Here is a 16271-nt window from a genome sequence, read left to right on the forward strand (position 1 = left end):
GCCCAGGCTCTGCGACTCTTGCCGGGCTTGCCGGGTTCAGAGCCCAGACTCCAACCTGAGCAGGAACACCTACATGGCTATTTTTAGCCTCATAGCATGAGCCAGTTGAGCCAGGTTCTGAGACTTGCTGCTGCAGTGGCTCTGTTGTTGCTGTTGTTCTTGCATTGTAGACGTACCCTGGCAGACTTATGACAGGTTATCCTGGCAGCACTGACTGATGGAATGAGGCCCCAGTGTAACACAAGTCTGTGATTTCAGGGTCTTGTTAAATTCCAGCCTGTTTCTGGAGGGAAAGGATTTTTATGCGGAGGTCAAATAATACCAGAGCTCTGGAGTCTGCACTGGCCTTCTGTTGGTTTTCAGGTGGAATTTAAGTTTTTTACTTCAGTCTATAAAGCCCTTCATTGTTTGGGGCTTGGTTACATGAAACGCCACTTCTCTCGGCAGAGAGTCATGATCGGCAGTGATGCTCCAGGCAAAAACCTGCCCAATCCCATTTTAAATGGGAATAGTTGCTGGTAGGGCATTCTCTGCGAGGGATCCTTGACTCTGGCCACATTTCCCCCTTGGGCCTGCCAGTACCTTCATATGCTGACCTCCCAGACATGCTAGAAAATGCTTTCAAAGCATCTGAGGAGGTGCTGAGTTGAGGAATGTAGGATCATTAGATGTGGATTTTGTCATACTTGTACCAGCTCTAAAAAAAAAAAAAAAAATTCTATGAGGGGGTTGGGTTTTTTCTTTTAGATTGGAAAAATTTCACCTTTTCTCTCTTTTGGTTTGTCACATCTTTTTCTCCTCCCTCCCTTTTTCCGTGGCAAAAAGGGCGAGCAACGACATATTGCAAAACAAAAATATTTTCATTAAAAAGATTAAATAAATAAAAAATAATTTCTTTTCAAAACCTGCACAACATAAAATAACTTTGAGAACATTTGCAAAAAAAGATTTTCCATCTTCTGACCAGCTCTAATCACAGTAATGCTGTGGTAGGCACAACTACATGAAGTTGTATGGGCAGCTCATTACATGTATGGATTCTATTTCTTACTACTGTAGATCTTGATTACCATTAGAGCTATGGATAGGGATTCATTAATTCAAAATAAAAAACAACTGAATCCTTTGTCAGCAGAGTGGCTTCTTTTATAAGGGAAATACTCACTGTTGCTGAACCTTAATTTTTGACATTGCTAACAAACTCTGGCTATCAAATTTATTTGAGCATAAGCTTTTGTGGGCTAAAATCCACTTCAACAGATGCATGCAGTGGAAAATACAGTAGAAAGATATATATACACACACAGAGAGAACATTCTGTGTGTGTGTGTGTGTGTGTGCGTGTGTGTGTGTGTGTTTTTCTACAGAGAACATTGTGTGTGTGTGTATATCTGTATCTATCTTCCTACTGTCTTTTCCATTGCATGCATCCGATGAAGTGAGTTTTAGCTCATGAAAGCTTATGCTCAAATAAATTTGTTAGTCTCTAATGTGCCACAAGGACTCCTGTTCTTTTTGCAGATACAGACTAACACGGCTGCTACTCTGAAACTCCAGCTATGTGCACCAGCCTTCTCCTTTTACAAACGTCAGTTAGAAAATGTAGAAGTCTGAAGAGGAAACAAAAGTTAAATGAAACCATTTAAAATTACAGTAATGTGACATTTTATTTCATGTTTCTCCTTGCATATCAGCACTACACAATTGCTATCACCAGAAATAGACATTACTCTCATACTGACCTATGTTAAATGTTGATCTAAAGCTTGCAGTATCTTGGAGATCTGGCTCAGGTGTTAACTGCATGGATTTTATTTAAATAGATAAGCACTTAAGTGTGAAAATAAGACAAATACAGGTAAACAGGAAAATTAAATTACAAATTGAATTCATACAAATCTCTTATCCTATGAACTAAATCCGGTTATTAGCGCAAAACCTTTAAAATGTTTTAAAATACTTATGTAACATTATTTACAAATTATATAAATAAATCCCAGATTACTTTAAAGGTAACCAATACAACAACAAAAAAGTCACCTTTTTGTATGGCGTGTACTAAAAATGTTCTTGTTTATTGGTCATGTCCCAGTTTGCAGTATAAAATGTTTGTTCACTTACATTAAAATGGGTTCATAAAATGAAATAAGGAAGGTGTTTTCAAAAGAAAAAAAAATTATACATAAAGTGATTAAGATCAATCCGGCTTCTCAATGTTCTTTTCTGCATGGTCTGCAGTAGTTATCAGAAGTCTCTTCTACAGTATTCATCTTGTGAACATGTCATCTCAAAATAGCAGAGACAAACACATTTAGCAAAGGGAAAAAAAATGAGTAAATTGCTTGCATTTCACAAAGACCATTTTATCAGAAGGGAAAGGACAGAGAACGGAATGTCAGTGGCCAGCCACAAGCCTTTACAACATTTACCTTAAAGGCAGCCTTTATATACCTAATCACAGACTATACACATCCTGCACTGAACAGCAATCGAAAGGACTGAAAAAATATACATTTAGGAAAACAAGAGACTGATGGTTTTCTGATATCTTTGATCAAATTAATGCGTTTCTCCTTGTCTTTTTATGTAAAACCAGCATAAACACTTTCAACAACTACAACTACTTTTTCCTTTAACATAATATATGACGGACAGCTAGCACTGTACGTGATAAATGTACAATGAAAGCGGAGAAAACACTGAACTTCCTATGCAGACTCATGAAAATATAAAGCCATACAGATTCCAAAGTGGCATGAATACTGAATTCAAGTGATGGTTTATAGCATGTACTAAAGAAACTAAATGGAGCTTGCTCTACAGGTGATCGATTTCTTCAGCTAGATCTTCAGTCTCCCCTTTAGCTGCTTTGGTGAGAATTTCCATCCATTTTGTTTGCTGTTCTTCATCCTCTGCACTGAAATATATAGTTTGCTGGGACTGGCAAAGCTTAAAAACGTGTTTCACTTCAAACTTCTCACCAGAACTTGGTAAACTGACTGCGTATCCAGGCAGAGGTATAGCACGTGGAGCCTGCCCATCCTAAGACATGGGGGGAAAGGCAAAAGTGAAACCCCACCAGAACATAACATTTGAAATAGAGGGGAAAAAAAGACAATGTACAGAATATAAAGGCTTCCTCTCATCAACATTTAAGAATGATCTGAGGGAACTCACTTTCCAACATTTTTCCAATTAAGATCTACCTGGAGCAACAGGTAAGGGGACACTTCAGCTCAAAACAGTAAGGGAATACCATCAGTCACAACCTACAGCTAGGGTGCCATACGACAATTCAATACAGTTGTATAACTGTGTTAAGAGTACAGCTGTACATCATCAAAGGGGGGAGGGGTTGATTCTCAGCTCGAGGAGTCAATCTTGCACCAGCTCTCATTGAGATCTCATCATGATCTCATTGAGCTGGTATACTAAAAACAGAATGCAGCTATGGAGGTGGAGGGGCCAGCCACCCCAAGTACACAGCTAGGGTCTTAGATGGATAAGTAGCACCTCCCAGTGCTGCGGCTGCATTCTATTTGTAGTGTGCTTGCTTCCTGAGAGCTAGCATGGGCATATCTCCTCAGGAGCGGCGCCAGGGTTTTTGGTGCCCTAGGCGCAGGGCCGGCTCGCTGGTCCTGCAGCTCCGGTGGAACTGCCGCAGGCGTCCCTGCGGACGGTCTGCTGGTCCCATGACTCCAGTGGAGCATCGTAGGCACACCTGCGGGAGGTCCACCGGAGCAGTCTGCTGCCCTCCCAAATCCTGGTGAAATGGAAGCGCCGGCCCTGTATCTCCTCCAGTGGGAATAACGTCTTCACTTGAAGCACAGGCATACCCTTATTGTATCTAATTAGGTGAAAAACCTTTTTTAGATTGTATTTTATAACAAATAATTATATGTATTATACACACACACACGCACGTGCACACCATATGTCACCTCAGGCCACGTTCTACGCTGACTTGCATTGAGCTCAGTGCAATAGCTCAGGGTACAAGCTGACACAGAATTTGATCTGTACAGCAAAAATGGTTTTAAATCTAGATTTCTATTTCTTAAATGATTCCACCATTTTTATTTTCATTTAACAGACTCTCCCTGTTCAGGCAGGAACGCTGTCCCAGCAGTGGCATGGCTAGGGATTCCTGTAGCATTTCAACTATGACTACAACCTTTTGGAAACTTGGTATTTTCTGTCTTTAGTCCCTCTTCAAACATTATATTAGCTCAATCCATGCTTCCAAGCAAGGATGACCAAATGCGATTCTCCTAGATCCCAACAAGCTATCCTTATGGTTAGCTGGTGGTCACGTAAGCAGAGCAGGCTTTTGCAAGCAAAAAAGACTAACTGTAGCTCTCCTCTAGCCTGTGGGGGGATCCTAGAAGTACACAGAAAAATCCCAGCTTTCATTCACCAGTCACTAGGGTTGAAAGCTTTATTCACGCTCCCCTCACAGCCATCCACAGCTGGGCTTTGGAGTCCAGAAAAATCAGACCCAGAGATCTTTGGATTTCTGAGAAGGCCCTTGAGATGAGTTCGGAGATTTAAGGAATAGCACTGATATTAGTGGGGCTGCCATAAGCTCACTACCAGGCGTGTGCTTGAGGATGAACCAACTCCTCTGCTGAGCCACAAGGGGAGGCACCTCAGTAGCATGAGAGGCACCATGATCTAGTGGATTTAGCTAGAGACAGTGCAAGAGTCTAGGCTCAACTGACCCTGACCTCATTTGTGGCCTCTATCCAGTGACATAGGCCAGCAATTTCAAAAGTGGGATCCTAAAGCCAGATGACTAAATCCACAGATGCTTAGCAGCCCCAGGAGCTCAATCTCCAGAAGTTCAGCAGGAGCTGCAGATATTCAGCACCTCTGAATATCAGGACATTTTACTTAGCAGCCTAAATGTTACACACCAAAATTGGGGTGTGAGCTCTCTGTGTGCCAAAGCTTCCACATCTGTGAAATGGGGAGAATACTAGAGCTCATTATCCTGCAATAAGCATGTTTATAAGGGAATCCCAGCGCTGGAACCAAGAGATGATCATATGATTTGGGGTGATCTTAAAAGTTTAACACCTGAATTCAAATTCCTGTAGCATCTCATGCAGTCAATGTATGTGAGCACACATAGTTATGGAGATAAACACAGAGTACAACTACTTTTATTAAATTAGCATGTGAAGCCTGATTTGCATACCAATAGTATTATACTAGCAAGATTTCCTTCAACTTGAGTTTGGTTTTGTAAAGCTGAAGTTAACCTCTTCGTTGACCATGCTGGCTCAATCCTCTAGGCCAGCTAAGAGAGAAGTACAAAGTGGCCTTGCAGCTTCTAGTTCTCAGATGGCTCAGCACTAGTCTTCCAAAGCTGATTAGAACAGTGTGAATGCTTCTGCAAACTCTACCAACAGCAAACGTGGGGGATCATCAGAGCACTGGGACACTCCAGCCATGACTATAACTGGGGAGTGGCAACAAAAGAGCTGTCACAATGGCTCTAGGCCGCCTAATAACTCATCTTCATAGCGAGTATTCTCCAAATGGGCAGGTCCGTGTACATTAGGGGTATGGCTACACTTGAAATTAGTGTGTGTGTGGTCGGAGTGCCAGTGCTGGGAGACAGCTCTCCCAGCGCTGCATGTAAACCACATCCTCTACGGGTGTAGGTTGCAGCGCTGGGAGCCGTGCTCCCAGCGCTGCCGCACTGATTACACTGACGCTTTACAGCGCTGCATCTTGCAGCGCTCAGGGGGGTGTTTTTTCACACCCCTGAGTGCGAAAGTTGCAGCGCTGCAAAGTGCCAGTGTAGCCATACCCTAGAATAGCATTGCACTGGGAGACAGTTATGAAATGGCTGTAGAAGACCGAAGTATCTGGTTCTGATTTTAGATACAGTGTTATTGTGAAATATCAATCCAGGGGAAATGTCTAGAGACTGACACCTAAGCTGTACCTATATAACAATGCACCCGTTGCATTTGCATGCACAAACTGAGCATATACATTGGTGCATATGGGCTTGGTTGAAGCAAGCAACTGCAAGATTTGTGGGTGCAATATAAGCACATTCATTTCCGCAGCAGTGAAGAAGTGCCAAACTCAGGCCCCAGGTCTGGTTCCTTGACCTTGTAGTTAACATTTAAGAAAACAAGGATTAAATATTTATCATGATTAAACTGAAGGTCATGGACAGCACGGGAAAATTCTCTTTTGCAGTCCTGAAGTACAGTGTAAGAATAAACTGATGTTTGGGCTGTATCTGCTACTCCTGCACAATACTAACAGACACATTTAAAGTTAACAGTGCATATATCTTTTTTTTTCTTAATTTGACCGGTTTGTTTCTTCTCAAAGTAGATGTGTTTTGTGTGTGTGTATTTTTGTATATAAACTTCTGTGTGGCCCAAGGTTGTGGGCACTATTGAAACAAAAGGAAGGGAATTTGGGTTACCTTTGTGTAGCTGCAACACTAATCTATAAGGGGGCTAGTCCTGCCAGTTGACTGCTGGAATGGAAGTCAGTGGAAATGGAGGGCACCCAGCACCTTGTAGAATCAGGCCCTTACTTGAGGACACATGTACTCTTCAGGAGTCTTGCACTTAGAATTATCCCATGATTTCTAGGTGGGCACCACCTGCATCCTTCCTGTTTAAGTTTTAAATTGAGCATTAAGTGGAGCCTAGGCCTTGCCATGCTGGCCTTTTGCCCAGTGGTGCATTTCACATTCCATTTGTAAACATCTACTGGATTTAGCCTGCTGTGTACTGTGACATTTATGTAAGGAATGCTTTGGATTACATGGTAGCAATAAATTATCAAAGCGAACTACCCACATGCAAAAGAGAATTCTCTCTCAAGGGTTTACTCCAGCAAAATGATAGATAAAGCTGTGTTAAACTAAAATCAAATGGGTATCGAGCACTGTCACTAATGACACGCAACATGCACCCTTTTGGTGTTACTGTCTATCATCTGCAGGATTCTAATAATCTGAACATTAACAGTAGGTTTATTTGTTGTTTTTAACATTATGGTATTGGTGATTACAACATGCAGGACTTGGGATTTCAAGCAAATAGCTCAAGTCCAGTTCCTAGTGGGGGTCTCTCAGTGAGTGAGCACCATTTCAGCTCCCCTGAATACACTAGAATAATGCTATAGGAGTCGCATATAAATAGAGAGAAAATAAACCACTGGTTGCAATAATGAACAATAATAAAGATGCCTAATGATGAGTTTTCTCTATTGGGTCTCCCCCACCCCACACACACTTTTGTGGAGTCTCAGAGTCTTGTAGAATTCCCTACCTTTCCCCCTACTAGCTCTCTATGCACCTAGGGACTCATCCCAAACCCACAGAAGTGAATGGAAAGACTCCCGCTGGCCTCAGAGAGTTCTGGACCAGACTCTTACTTAGGGCCTTGCACTGTGGCACTGTGGCAACCATGAACAAAGATTGGACGTAATTCTCTCGGGAGCTAGGCAATGCTGCTCCCAACATGACCAGAAAAGTCACAGATGAGCAGCAAAATCTGTTTCCTCCCTGAGGGCTCAAGCAACTGCCCCAGCTGCTTCTATCTTATTTTCTAGATGCAGTCAGTGTTTATTTTCATGCTGGATGAAAGAGTCATGGTAGGAATTTTTGAAAAAAGGTTTATTTCTAACCCAGGCCTGATGAAAACAGTCACACCGGTTCCCATTACCCTGGAATTATCCACAGTATCCCAACCTCTTCAGCTGTCAGAGCTGAATCAAGCTCAGTGTCACCTCAACCCTATTCTTCTCATGTAGCTAAGTTAGAGGGTCAGTTCTGTTGACTACAGTCCAACAGAGCCTGCAGGAGCAGCCCCAAGCTCATTCAGCAACTCTGCAGAAACTTAGAAAGGAGACATATACTCATAAAACTTGTTTTAGTTCTCTGAATCTTGAAGTAGTGTCTTTGCTTAAAAGGCTCCCCCAAACTACCCTATGCCCCTTCCAAACCTTACACACTTCCACCGAGATAAAAATGGCTTGCACTACCTGGACTTCAATGCCAGAACAGATACACTTTGCCTGATGCACCAAACAAACAATGTGATATTCACCACTAGGAGTGGCGCCAAGGTTTTTGGCGCTCTAAGTGGGGGTCCTTCCACGCTCCTGCTCGTTGACAGCAATTCTGCGGCAGGGGGGAGGGGTGTCCTTCCACGCTCCCGGTCTTCAGGGCACTTTGGCGGCGGGTCCCAGAGCGAGTGAAGGACCCGCCGCAGAATTGCCGCCGAAGACCTGGAGCACGGAAGGACCCCCCACTGCCAAATTGCCACCAAGGGTGGCAAAATGCCGCCCTCCCAAATCCTGATGTCCTAGGCAACCACCTAGGTCGCCTAAATGGAAGTGCTGGCTCTGTTCACCGCCATGCAGAGAGCCCTACTTTGATTGTGTAAAAATTCCCCCAGTCTCCAGGCATTGGAACTCAAATGGTGCACAGGCCCGGCTTTGGCATTCCACACAGGTGTGAATGACACCCTCATTGAATAAACAATTACTCCGGACTAAAAAATTTGTTTTTATTTGTATCTGGATGTTCGTCTCAGCTGTATAAGGTGGAGGCCACAGGATAAAAATGCTCAGACACCAGAAAGGAGTTTATTTTGTGGCTATCTGCCAAGAGTTCCAATCTATCAGCACTTGGAATTATTCCTCCTTCCCCAAGAGTTAATTTTTCATTGTTTTAAATGATCCGGCAGCTTCCACACAGGCATATCTCATATGCACTGATCATGGTTTCCCCTGGTCTCTGCTACAAGAGTTTTAATGACAATGTAGGCAATGTCATCCCAGCAAAGCACCTGGCTCTTTAGATGCTGAAATGCCTCCTTGACATACCTGGAAAAAAATTATTTTCAATGGGGATTCTGTTCATTCTCTTCACGAATGATAAACTCTATATTTAGAATCTTCATAAGAATAGTTTGCTGACACAAATTCTAACCAGGACAAGTCTTGCTTTCCCAGAGAGCCAAGGTTTCTCTCTGGAGGGCTATATATCTTATTCAGCAGCTAGGGCCAAAGATCCTATAGATCAGGAATTTGAGGAGGTGCCTCCTACAGTCCTAAATGTTTAAAAGGCACTTACAAACTGTGAAGTCATTTAATTTTGGGGGCACCACTGCTAATCTCATGCCTTGTTATTTCTGTATACTATAAGCAGCAACACCACAAAGGAGATTTATGAGGTATGGGATGGGAGTGTTATACAAAATGGACTGACATCTAAAACACTAGCGATGCCCAGGAAAAAAACTTTTAAGAATGGACTCTATTAATCTGAATTGGAGAGCTTTTTTTAATTTATCATTATCAGAAAGTGTAAGTACATTGTATTATATGTCAATTGGAATTATACAGAACATTTGAATTACACGAGGGAATGCAGAATAGACTGCTCTGTAATCGTTGTCCTTCAGTTTGCCATACATGGTGGGAAGCACATGAAGGGGTGGGTGGGGGGAATGCTATCTTGAAACAAGGGCTCATTTTCATTGTTATGATTCCAGCCAGCAATTTGATTTCTGATAGTAAATCTATAGTTCTTGTTACTGAATGTGAGCTGGATTACCCTTGCCCTGTATGGGATTTGTTGGGGGGTAATTTATCCTATATTTGGAATAGTCAGAAGTACTAGCCTTTGGATTTAACGAATGTTCTATAAAGTCATCCAACTAATGCTTAGTGTCAAAGCTACCCTGTTCCCCAGAATAGGCTCAAAATCAAGTGTGGCAGGGCAAGGAGGAAAGAATATGGTGCCTTTGATTGTGTAGAAATTCCCCCAGTCTCCAGGCATTGGTTTCATTTCCCCAACCCACGTATGTTGAAAAGTTTTGCTTGTTACAGCTGTTTTTCTTCTGCTGTGCATCCAATGGAAATGGTTTGTCTTATGTGAGTTATTAGTGCTGTGCTGAGACACTGGATTGTGCGATCAGAATTAAGAGAGAGAAATCCTCTTCCCAAGTCACATTGTGGGAGTGGAGCTGCTCTGCAGTAAATACTGCAGCCTCTGGTTTGCAGTATACTCTGGAAATGATGTACCCTGCCTCTGAGCAGAAAAGGTCAATAGATCTGCAGTTCTTCCCCCAAACCCCTCTGTGCACTGGGGTACAGGCAGATACTGAAGACAACAGAGTTATGCAGCACACAGGGATTTCTTGTGGGAGGTCCCTGCATCCCACTCAATCTTGCAGAGGGGAAATACATCCATTCTGCTGTGGTCAGGGCACCCTACGCCTGCAAAGGGAAGGGGACAACCTCTGTCCCAAATAGGGGATTTAGTTCATATTGAACCTATAACATATGATGTCCCCTGAGGGTGAAATTCACTCTGTGCAGAGAAATTAATCACATAAGGCCTATGTTCCATTTAACTTGAGTTTAAATGGGACTCAAGTGATGCATAGGAATTGTGCTGGTCCTCTGCACGGGATCAATTTACCTCAATTGTCTAATTTTTATGGAAAACAATATTTTCTGCACTGTTTTAAAAACTTCTACCCAAAACAGACTCCAGGTGAGATCTGAAGATTAGGTTTTGCTGTATTCATTTAAGTCTCATGTCCAAGGTGATTTCTTTTTTCAAACTGATAATTTCAGCAATGCAGGCTCTGGTGCTTGAATGGAAATATGGCAGCTGAGCACCTGTAAAATGGTTTGGAAGGCCACCTTGTACCATAGTTTGAGTTCCAGCTGAAGCAAAGCCAATATTATATACACATATCCTTCAATTCAAGCTTCCAGCTTCCTAAATATTACACATAAAAACACCACAATAAGTGAGCTTAAAAGATCTATTCTAATAGGACATGAATAGAATGCATGTCTTTGAGGGTGAGGGATACATATTTACACTTGTTATATGGAAGCTTTTTTCCCTCTATAGTTCTACAATACATGAATAACACACAGTCACAGTAATTAAGGAAAATAAAGCATTCACAGCAGTAAATCATCCATAAAAGATACGTTCTCATTTACTGTCAGATAAATTGGTGCCAATCAAAAGTAAATCCACTGACATCTCTGGAGTTGCACGGTGGCAACAAAGAGCTGAATTTGGCCCAAATTCTCCCCCCAAACACAGATTAAAACAGACCACTGGCACATAACAATAAATGAGCTGTGGTACTACAGCTAAATCTGAAGGACCTCTACTTTCAGCATGGTCATTCTTTTCCAACAATAACGGAGGGTTTGATTTCATCATCTTACATTTAGTCTGAGTACCTTTGCAAACAAATTTTAACTTTTGTTCTAAAAAACGTACATTGTATAAGCAAGCACCTAACTTACCACAGTGTATTTCCCCAATCATTTTCAAAGAGACAATTTTAAAAAAATAACATCAACACTAGAGCACATGCTGTTAAGACATATGGCTTTCATTTCACAGAGTTCACTTCACCCATCCTTCAGAACATCTGAATTTGTGTAAATCCACCTAACTTCAACCCAGAATTGGAATAGCATTAACCAAAAAAGGATTAAAGCAACACCATCCTATCAGAACTACTTTGCTGTCTTATGTATTTTCCAGATAAAGGTCATTAACCCTTTGAGTATTTATTTTGAAAATATGCCTTTCTGAAACCTCAGGAAAATAAATATTAACTGAAATAATTATCATTGATTTATTCTTCTTTTGTGCTACATTTTTTAGAAAGAGATGTGAGCTTAGACATTTTGCTTAAAATCTTGTAAGCTCCATCTCCAGATAAGAAAGAAATTTGAAATCTCTGAGGCTTTGTGCTAAATTCAGACTGCCAAGTTAATTTCTGTTGTTGAAAGTAAGCCAAATCTTACTTTGTCTTATTTCTCAGACTGACATACTTAAACTTATGCTTCTAGCTGTGGATATCACTCAGTAATAATGTCACTTTTACCTGACTTCCTCCATGCAGATACAAGACAAGAGGTTCAGTCTTGGGGATGGTGACACACATTTTGCACCAAGTCTTCCCTTTGTCTAGGAACAGGAGGCGGCTGCTGAAAAGGCTGTTTTCAGCTGCCAAAAAGTTTGGTTTCTGTAAAAAGAAAGTAGGAGCTGCTTAGACGGATGCTTATGTGGTCAAGATACTTACAATTATACATTAAGTACAATATTTAGTCATACACAGCCAAGCGATTCAGAAGGGCAAATGCTAAGTAGTTCATACCTGTACAAGAGTTTAATTATCATAATGTATCATCAAGATATAGTGTGCTCCTAGGTACTTAGAGGTAGGCGCTGAACTATTGTTCTCAATGACTGCGAAGTTAAAATTCCATCTCCACAGTGTAATTTGAGAAAGGCAATTAAGATGACACAGCTTGTTTCTTGCTTAGCACGAGTAGGATGGGAGGAGATTTAAAATTAATGAAAAAGGTTTCTCAGCACAAGTGAACTCCATCAGAAAGGCACAGAGCAGCTGCAAAGATGTGTAAGAGCTCTGGGGTCACCATTAGGTAGTTCCTTTTACACCAATGTTAAGACAGTACAAGAGTATGACTGAGGCATATGTGGCTCAGGGACCCCTTACTACCAGCTAGCAGAGGGCATAAGGGATACACACTATGGTTTACAGCAATCACCTGGGTCAGGTAGCTACATACTAGTTTGCCAAAGGGTGGCACATAAGGTCTCTTCCAAGAGCCAGAAGTTTACTGGTTGTCATAATCACAGTGAAATGTACGTATGGATGATATTTAAGGAGTTATGTACCTGCACTGAAAACTATGTTCTTAAGGTACAAGAGTTAAGACAGGTCAGCAAACAGTGGTAACTGATTCGGTTCAGGCAGGGGGTAGTCGACACTTCTCTCTCTGGCTGGTCATTGTGTGAGCAATGAAGACGACTGAATTCACATGAGAGAAGAACTGCAGAAAAAAACCAGCAGGGGGTGGCATCCTGTTTATGAGTGAAGAGAATGGATTTGGGGGGTATAATTGGGGGTCCTGAGGCACACCCAGGATCCTTCATCAAGGAGATGAACTGTCAGCATGCTCTGTCTTATGAAAGGAAGGTCACAGCAAGGGCCGGCTCCAGCTTTTTTGCTGCCGCAAGCGACAAAGCCAAAAAAAAAAAAAAAAAAAAAAGAAAAGATAAAGCCGCGATCAGCAGCACTTTAGCGGCAGCTCTACCGCACCGCTTCATTCTTCTGTGGCAATTCGAAGACGGGTCCTTCCCTCCGAGAGGGACCCGCCACCGAAGACCTGGATGTGCCGCCCCTTTCCATTGGCCGCCCCAAGCACCTGCTTCCTTTGCTGGTGCCTGGTGCTGGCCCTGGTCACAACCAATCTGCCTGGAAAACGCTGCGGAGACTTTGGGTGAGCTACATTTCATTCAGCAAGACAGTATCTTGTTAATTAAGATTAGGTTGTAAAGGCATGTTACAATTTTATTTTACGTGTGACCATTTGTTTCAAATACTTTTACTTGCTATCACCCGAATCTCTATTCTCTTGTACTTGTTTTCACTATAAACATATCTAAGTGCTGTGTGTTAAGTGGGCTAGTGATCCTGAGGTGAAATTGGTAAGCTGGTGTGTACTGTTCCTTTGGGAGCAGCAAGTGTGAATTCTGCGAATGTTTAGAGGACCAGGGGCTGGACATTCCAGCAGGACGCCAGGAAGGCTTGAAACACACCTATATCACCAACCTGCAGAGAGACTGAGGCCTGCACAGGCCTGGAGGGGTGTGCTTGTGTTGCCTGTGGAGCTGGGGAGTTGACCCCTTGTAGGAACTTCCCTCATGTTAAGGGCAAGTGGTAGAAAGGTGCCTCACAGCCCTGGGTACCCCCGCAAGGAGTGTCACAGCATACTGATCATTAATACGCACACATTCTGTCCCTCCCCGAACCCAGGCATAATGGCTTTCCAGTACCTGTAGCCAAGGATACCATCCTTCCATACCCTCAAATTCAGAAATCCATCAGCCTTCCTTTCTGCAGCAACCTTGTTCACCACACTATTAGCTGTGATTCTTTTATGATTGATGGTTCCTTCTTAGCAGTGTCTGTTGACCCACACTTTTATAGTGCATCCCTTCATGCTCCTGGCTGAGGTAGGTAGTGGGGATCGACACCTCCCCAGTTCCCTCTTACCGTTGCATGGCCTGAGTCAAAACTCCTATTCCTTCGCACTCTTAGTTTTCTAAGAGAGTGATCTACCTTTCATTCGGTGTAGATAGTCTTTCTACTGTAGGCAGATAAGTTCATTTAGTTAAATTTAGTTAGTGTAGTTTCTTTCCCTGTTTGGAGACTGTCCAACCTCCCCCGGGAGACTATGACTGAGATTCTGGGATTTAAAAACTGCGTTTCCTGCCCATACTCATTCTTAGTGAGTGACGAGCACCAGTGTAGCCTCTACTGCCTGGACTAGGCACTCATCACAGTGCGCTGCTCCATTTGCATGTCCTTTCTGTCCTGAACCCAGGAAGCTCAAGAGCTGTGCTTCCTTAAGAACTTGATGGAGGAAGCTCTGAGACTAAGGGCGCACTTGAATCCGGGATTGGTGGACCCCCCCTGTACAGTGACCACCGCCGACGCTGACTGCCCCTCACAGCACCTTGCACGCCCCAGAACCATCAGTATCAAAAGCCAAGGACAGGTCCCAGCATGAGAGTAAAAAACATCTCATGGGCACAAAAGTGCATCCCTGCTATGGACTGCTCCCAAGAGCAGCATTTCCTCCCTAAACCGGGCCGGGTCAGGTGAGATATGTGCGGATCTGGCTGGACCAGCGCCCAAGCTTCCCTGTGAGGAGGGTAAGGCCAGGCACAAACATGATCCAATGATACCAATGACAACCCCAGTACCCATGCATCCAGAACACTCACTGGCATGTGCTCTGCCCACTCCGCTGGGAACCTCTGCGCCTCCCAGACAGCCGGCCCCGCAGATGCTGCCAGGACCCTCTGGCATCTTCATGGGCACACCGCATACACCTGGATGCTCAGAGTGTCTCTTGTCAGCATAAGAGCTGATCGGACCCTATCTGCAGTCTCCAGTCCTCTCCACCACTCGCAAAATCCCTACTCCAGAGGGCAAACCTCTTCTGCTGCTGCCACAGAAACTCACTCTGTTGTCATCCGCAGCCCTCCGGAACCAATGGTTCCAACTTTGCCAGAACCAACTTCAAAGTCCAAATTTTTGGAGCCAGAACTCTTGTTCTCCATGATGTCATACCAAAGTCTGGACTTACAGCACAGACTGCCTTACTCCCCGGCATATAATCCGACAAAAGAGGATCGCTATGCATGGGACCCATCACATCTGAGGGACCCTTCTTTCTGGCTCCGCTGGAGATACTGGGATCCTTACTGCAAACACCAGCCACCATCTTAGGTATCCTATCGACTGTCACCTATTCTCCCCCCAGCATCATTGGTTTATGAGGAAGAAGCAGACATCAAACCAGTACACCTAGCTCTGCCAGGCCCCACTGCTGCATCCTCACTGCCTGACGAGGCTCTCTCTGCCAGACGACCATCGCCAGTACCGGGATTTGCTCCAGGGGATAGAGGAAGACCTGGATATTCCACTGGAGAAGGTTCAGGACCCCCAACACCAGCTCCTGGACGTCCTCCAGGGGCCCTCTTGGGGTAGCTCTACCCCGTTAACAATGTCATCCTCCAACCAGCGTGAGCAGGATGGCACAGCCCTGCTTCCTGTACCCTCACACCTAAGAGGGCAGAGAAGAGGCATTTCGTACCTGCTAAAGAGCGGATTTTCTTTTTATACAGCCACGCCCCAGCTCCCTGGTTGTACACTCGGCAGCACAGCAGGCATACCAGCACTTGCAGAAGTCTATTCCTCTGGACAGGGTAGTAACGAGGATGGACCTTCTAGGCAGGAAGGCATATTCTTCGGTGGGAGTACGGTTCCAGATCGGAAACTACCAAGCTCTGCTAGCCAACTACACCAGGCTAGCAGAGTTCAGGGACAAGCTGCTGTCAGAGCAACAGCAACAATTTCAGGCACCGGTAGATGAAGGACAACTGGTCGCCAAGGTGGGCCTCCAGGCCGCTGTGGATGTGGTCAACATGTCCTCTTATACTCTATCGACTGGGGTTATGCGCTGGGACTTGTGGCTACACAATCATCCAGCTTCCCCAGGGAGGTCCAAATCAAGGATCTGCCCTTTGACAAGAACAAATTGTTCCAGAAGACGATGGATGAATCCCTCCACTGAAGGTCTCCAGAGCCACGCTATGGTCCCTCGGTATATATACCCCATCCCCAAGATGCAGGCATCAG

General features: G+C 43.8%; 1 protein-coding gene across 2 annotated transcripts in view; it reads right to left on the reverse strand.

Annotated features, from left to right (window-relative positions):
* Nucleotides 1–1641: 1641 nt before the first annotated feature.
* FGD3 (FYVE, RhoGEF and PH domain containing 3) overlaps nt 1642–16271 on the reverse strand; it is a 197183-nt gene continuing 182553 nt past the window's right edge. For both annotated transcript variants that reach the window (XM_032804168.2, XM_075073421.1), the window contains exons 18-19: nt 11919–12059; nt 1642–3042 (exon numbers count right to left, since the gene is read on the reverse strand). In XM_032804168.2, coding sequence (XP_032660059.1) covers nt 2818–3042; nt 11919–12059 — 366 coding nt within the window. In that variant the 3' untranslated portion in view covers nt 1642–2817. The remainder of the gene's footprint in view (nt 3043–11918; nt 12060–16271) is intronic.

This window comes from Chelonoidis abingdonii, chromosome 17 (assembly GCF_003597395.2).
Source record: "Chelonoidis abingdonii isolate Lonesome George chromosome 17, CheloAbing_2.0, whole genome shotgun sequence".
Lineage (NCBI taxonomy): Eukaryota > Metazoa > Chordata > Testudines > Testudinidae > Chelonoidis > Chelonoidis abingdonii.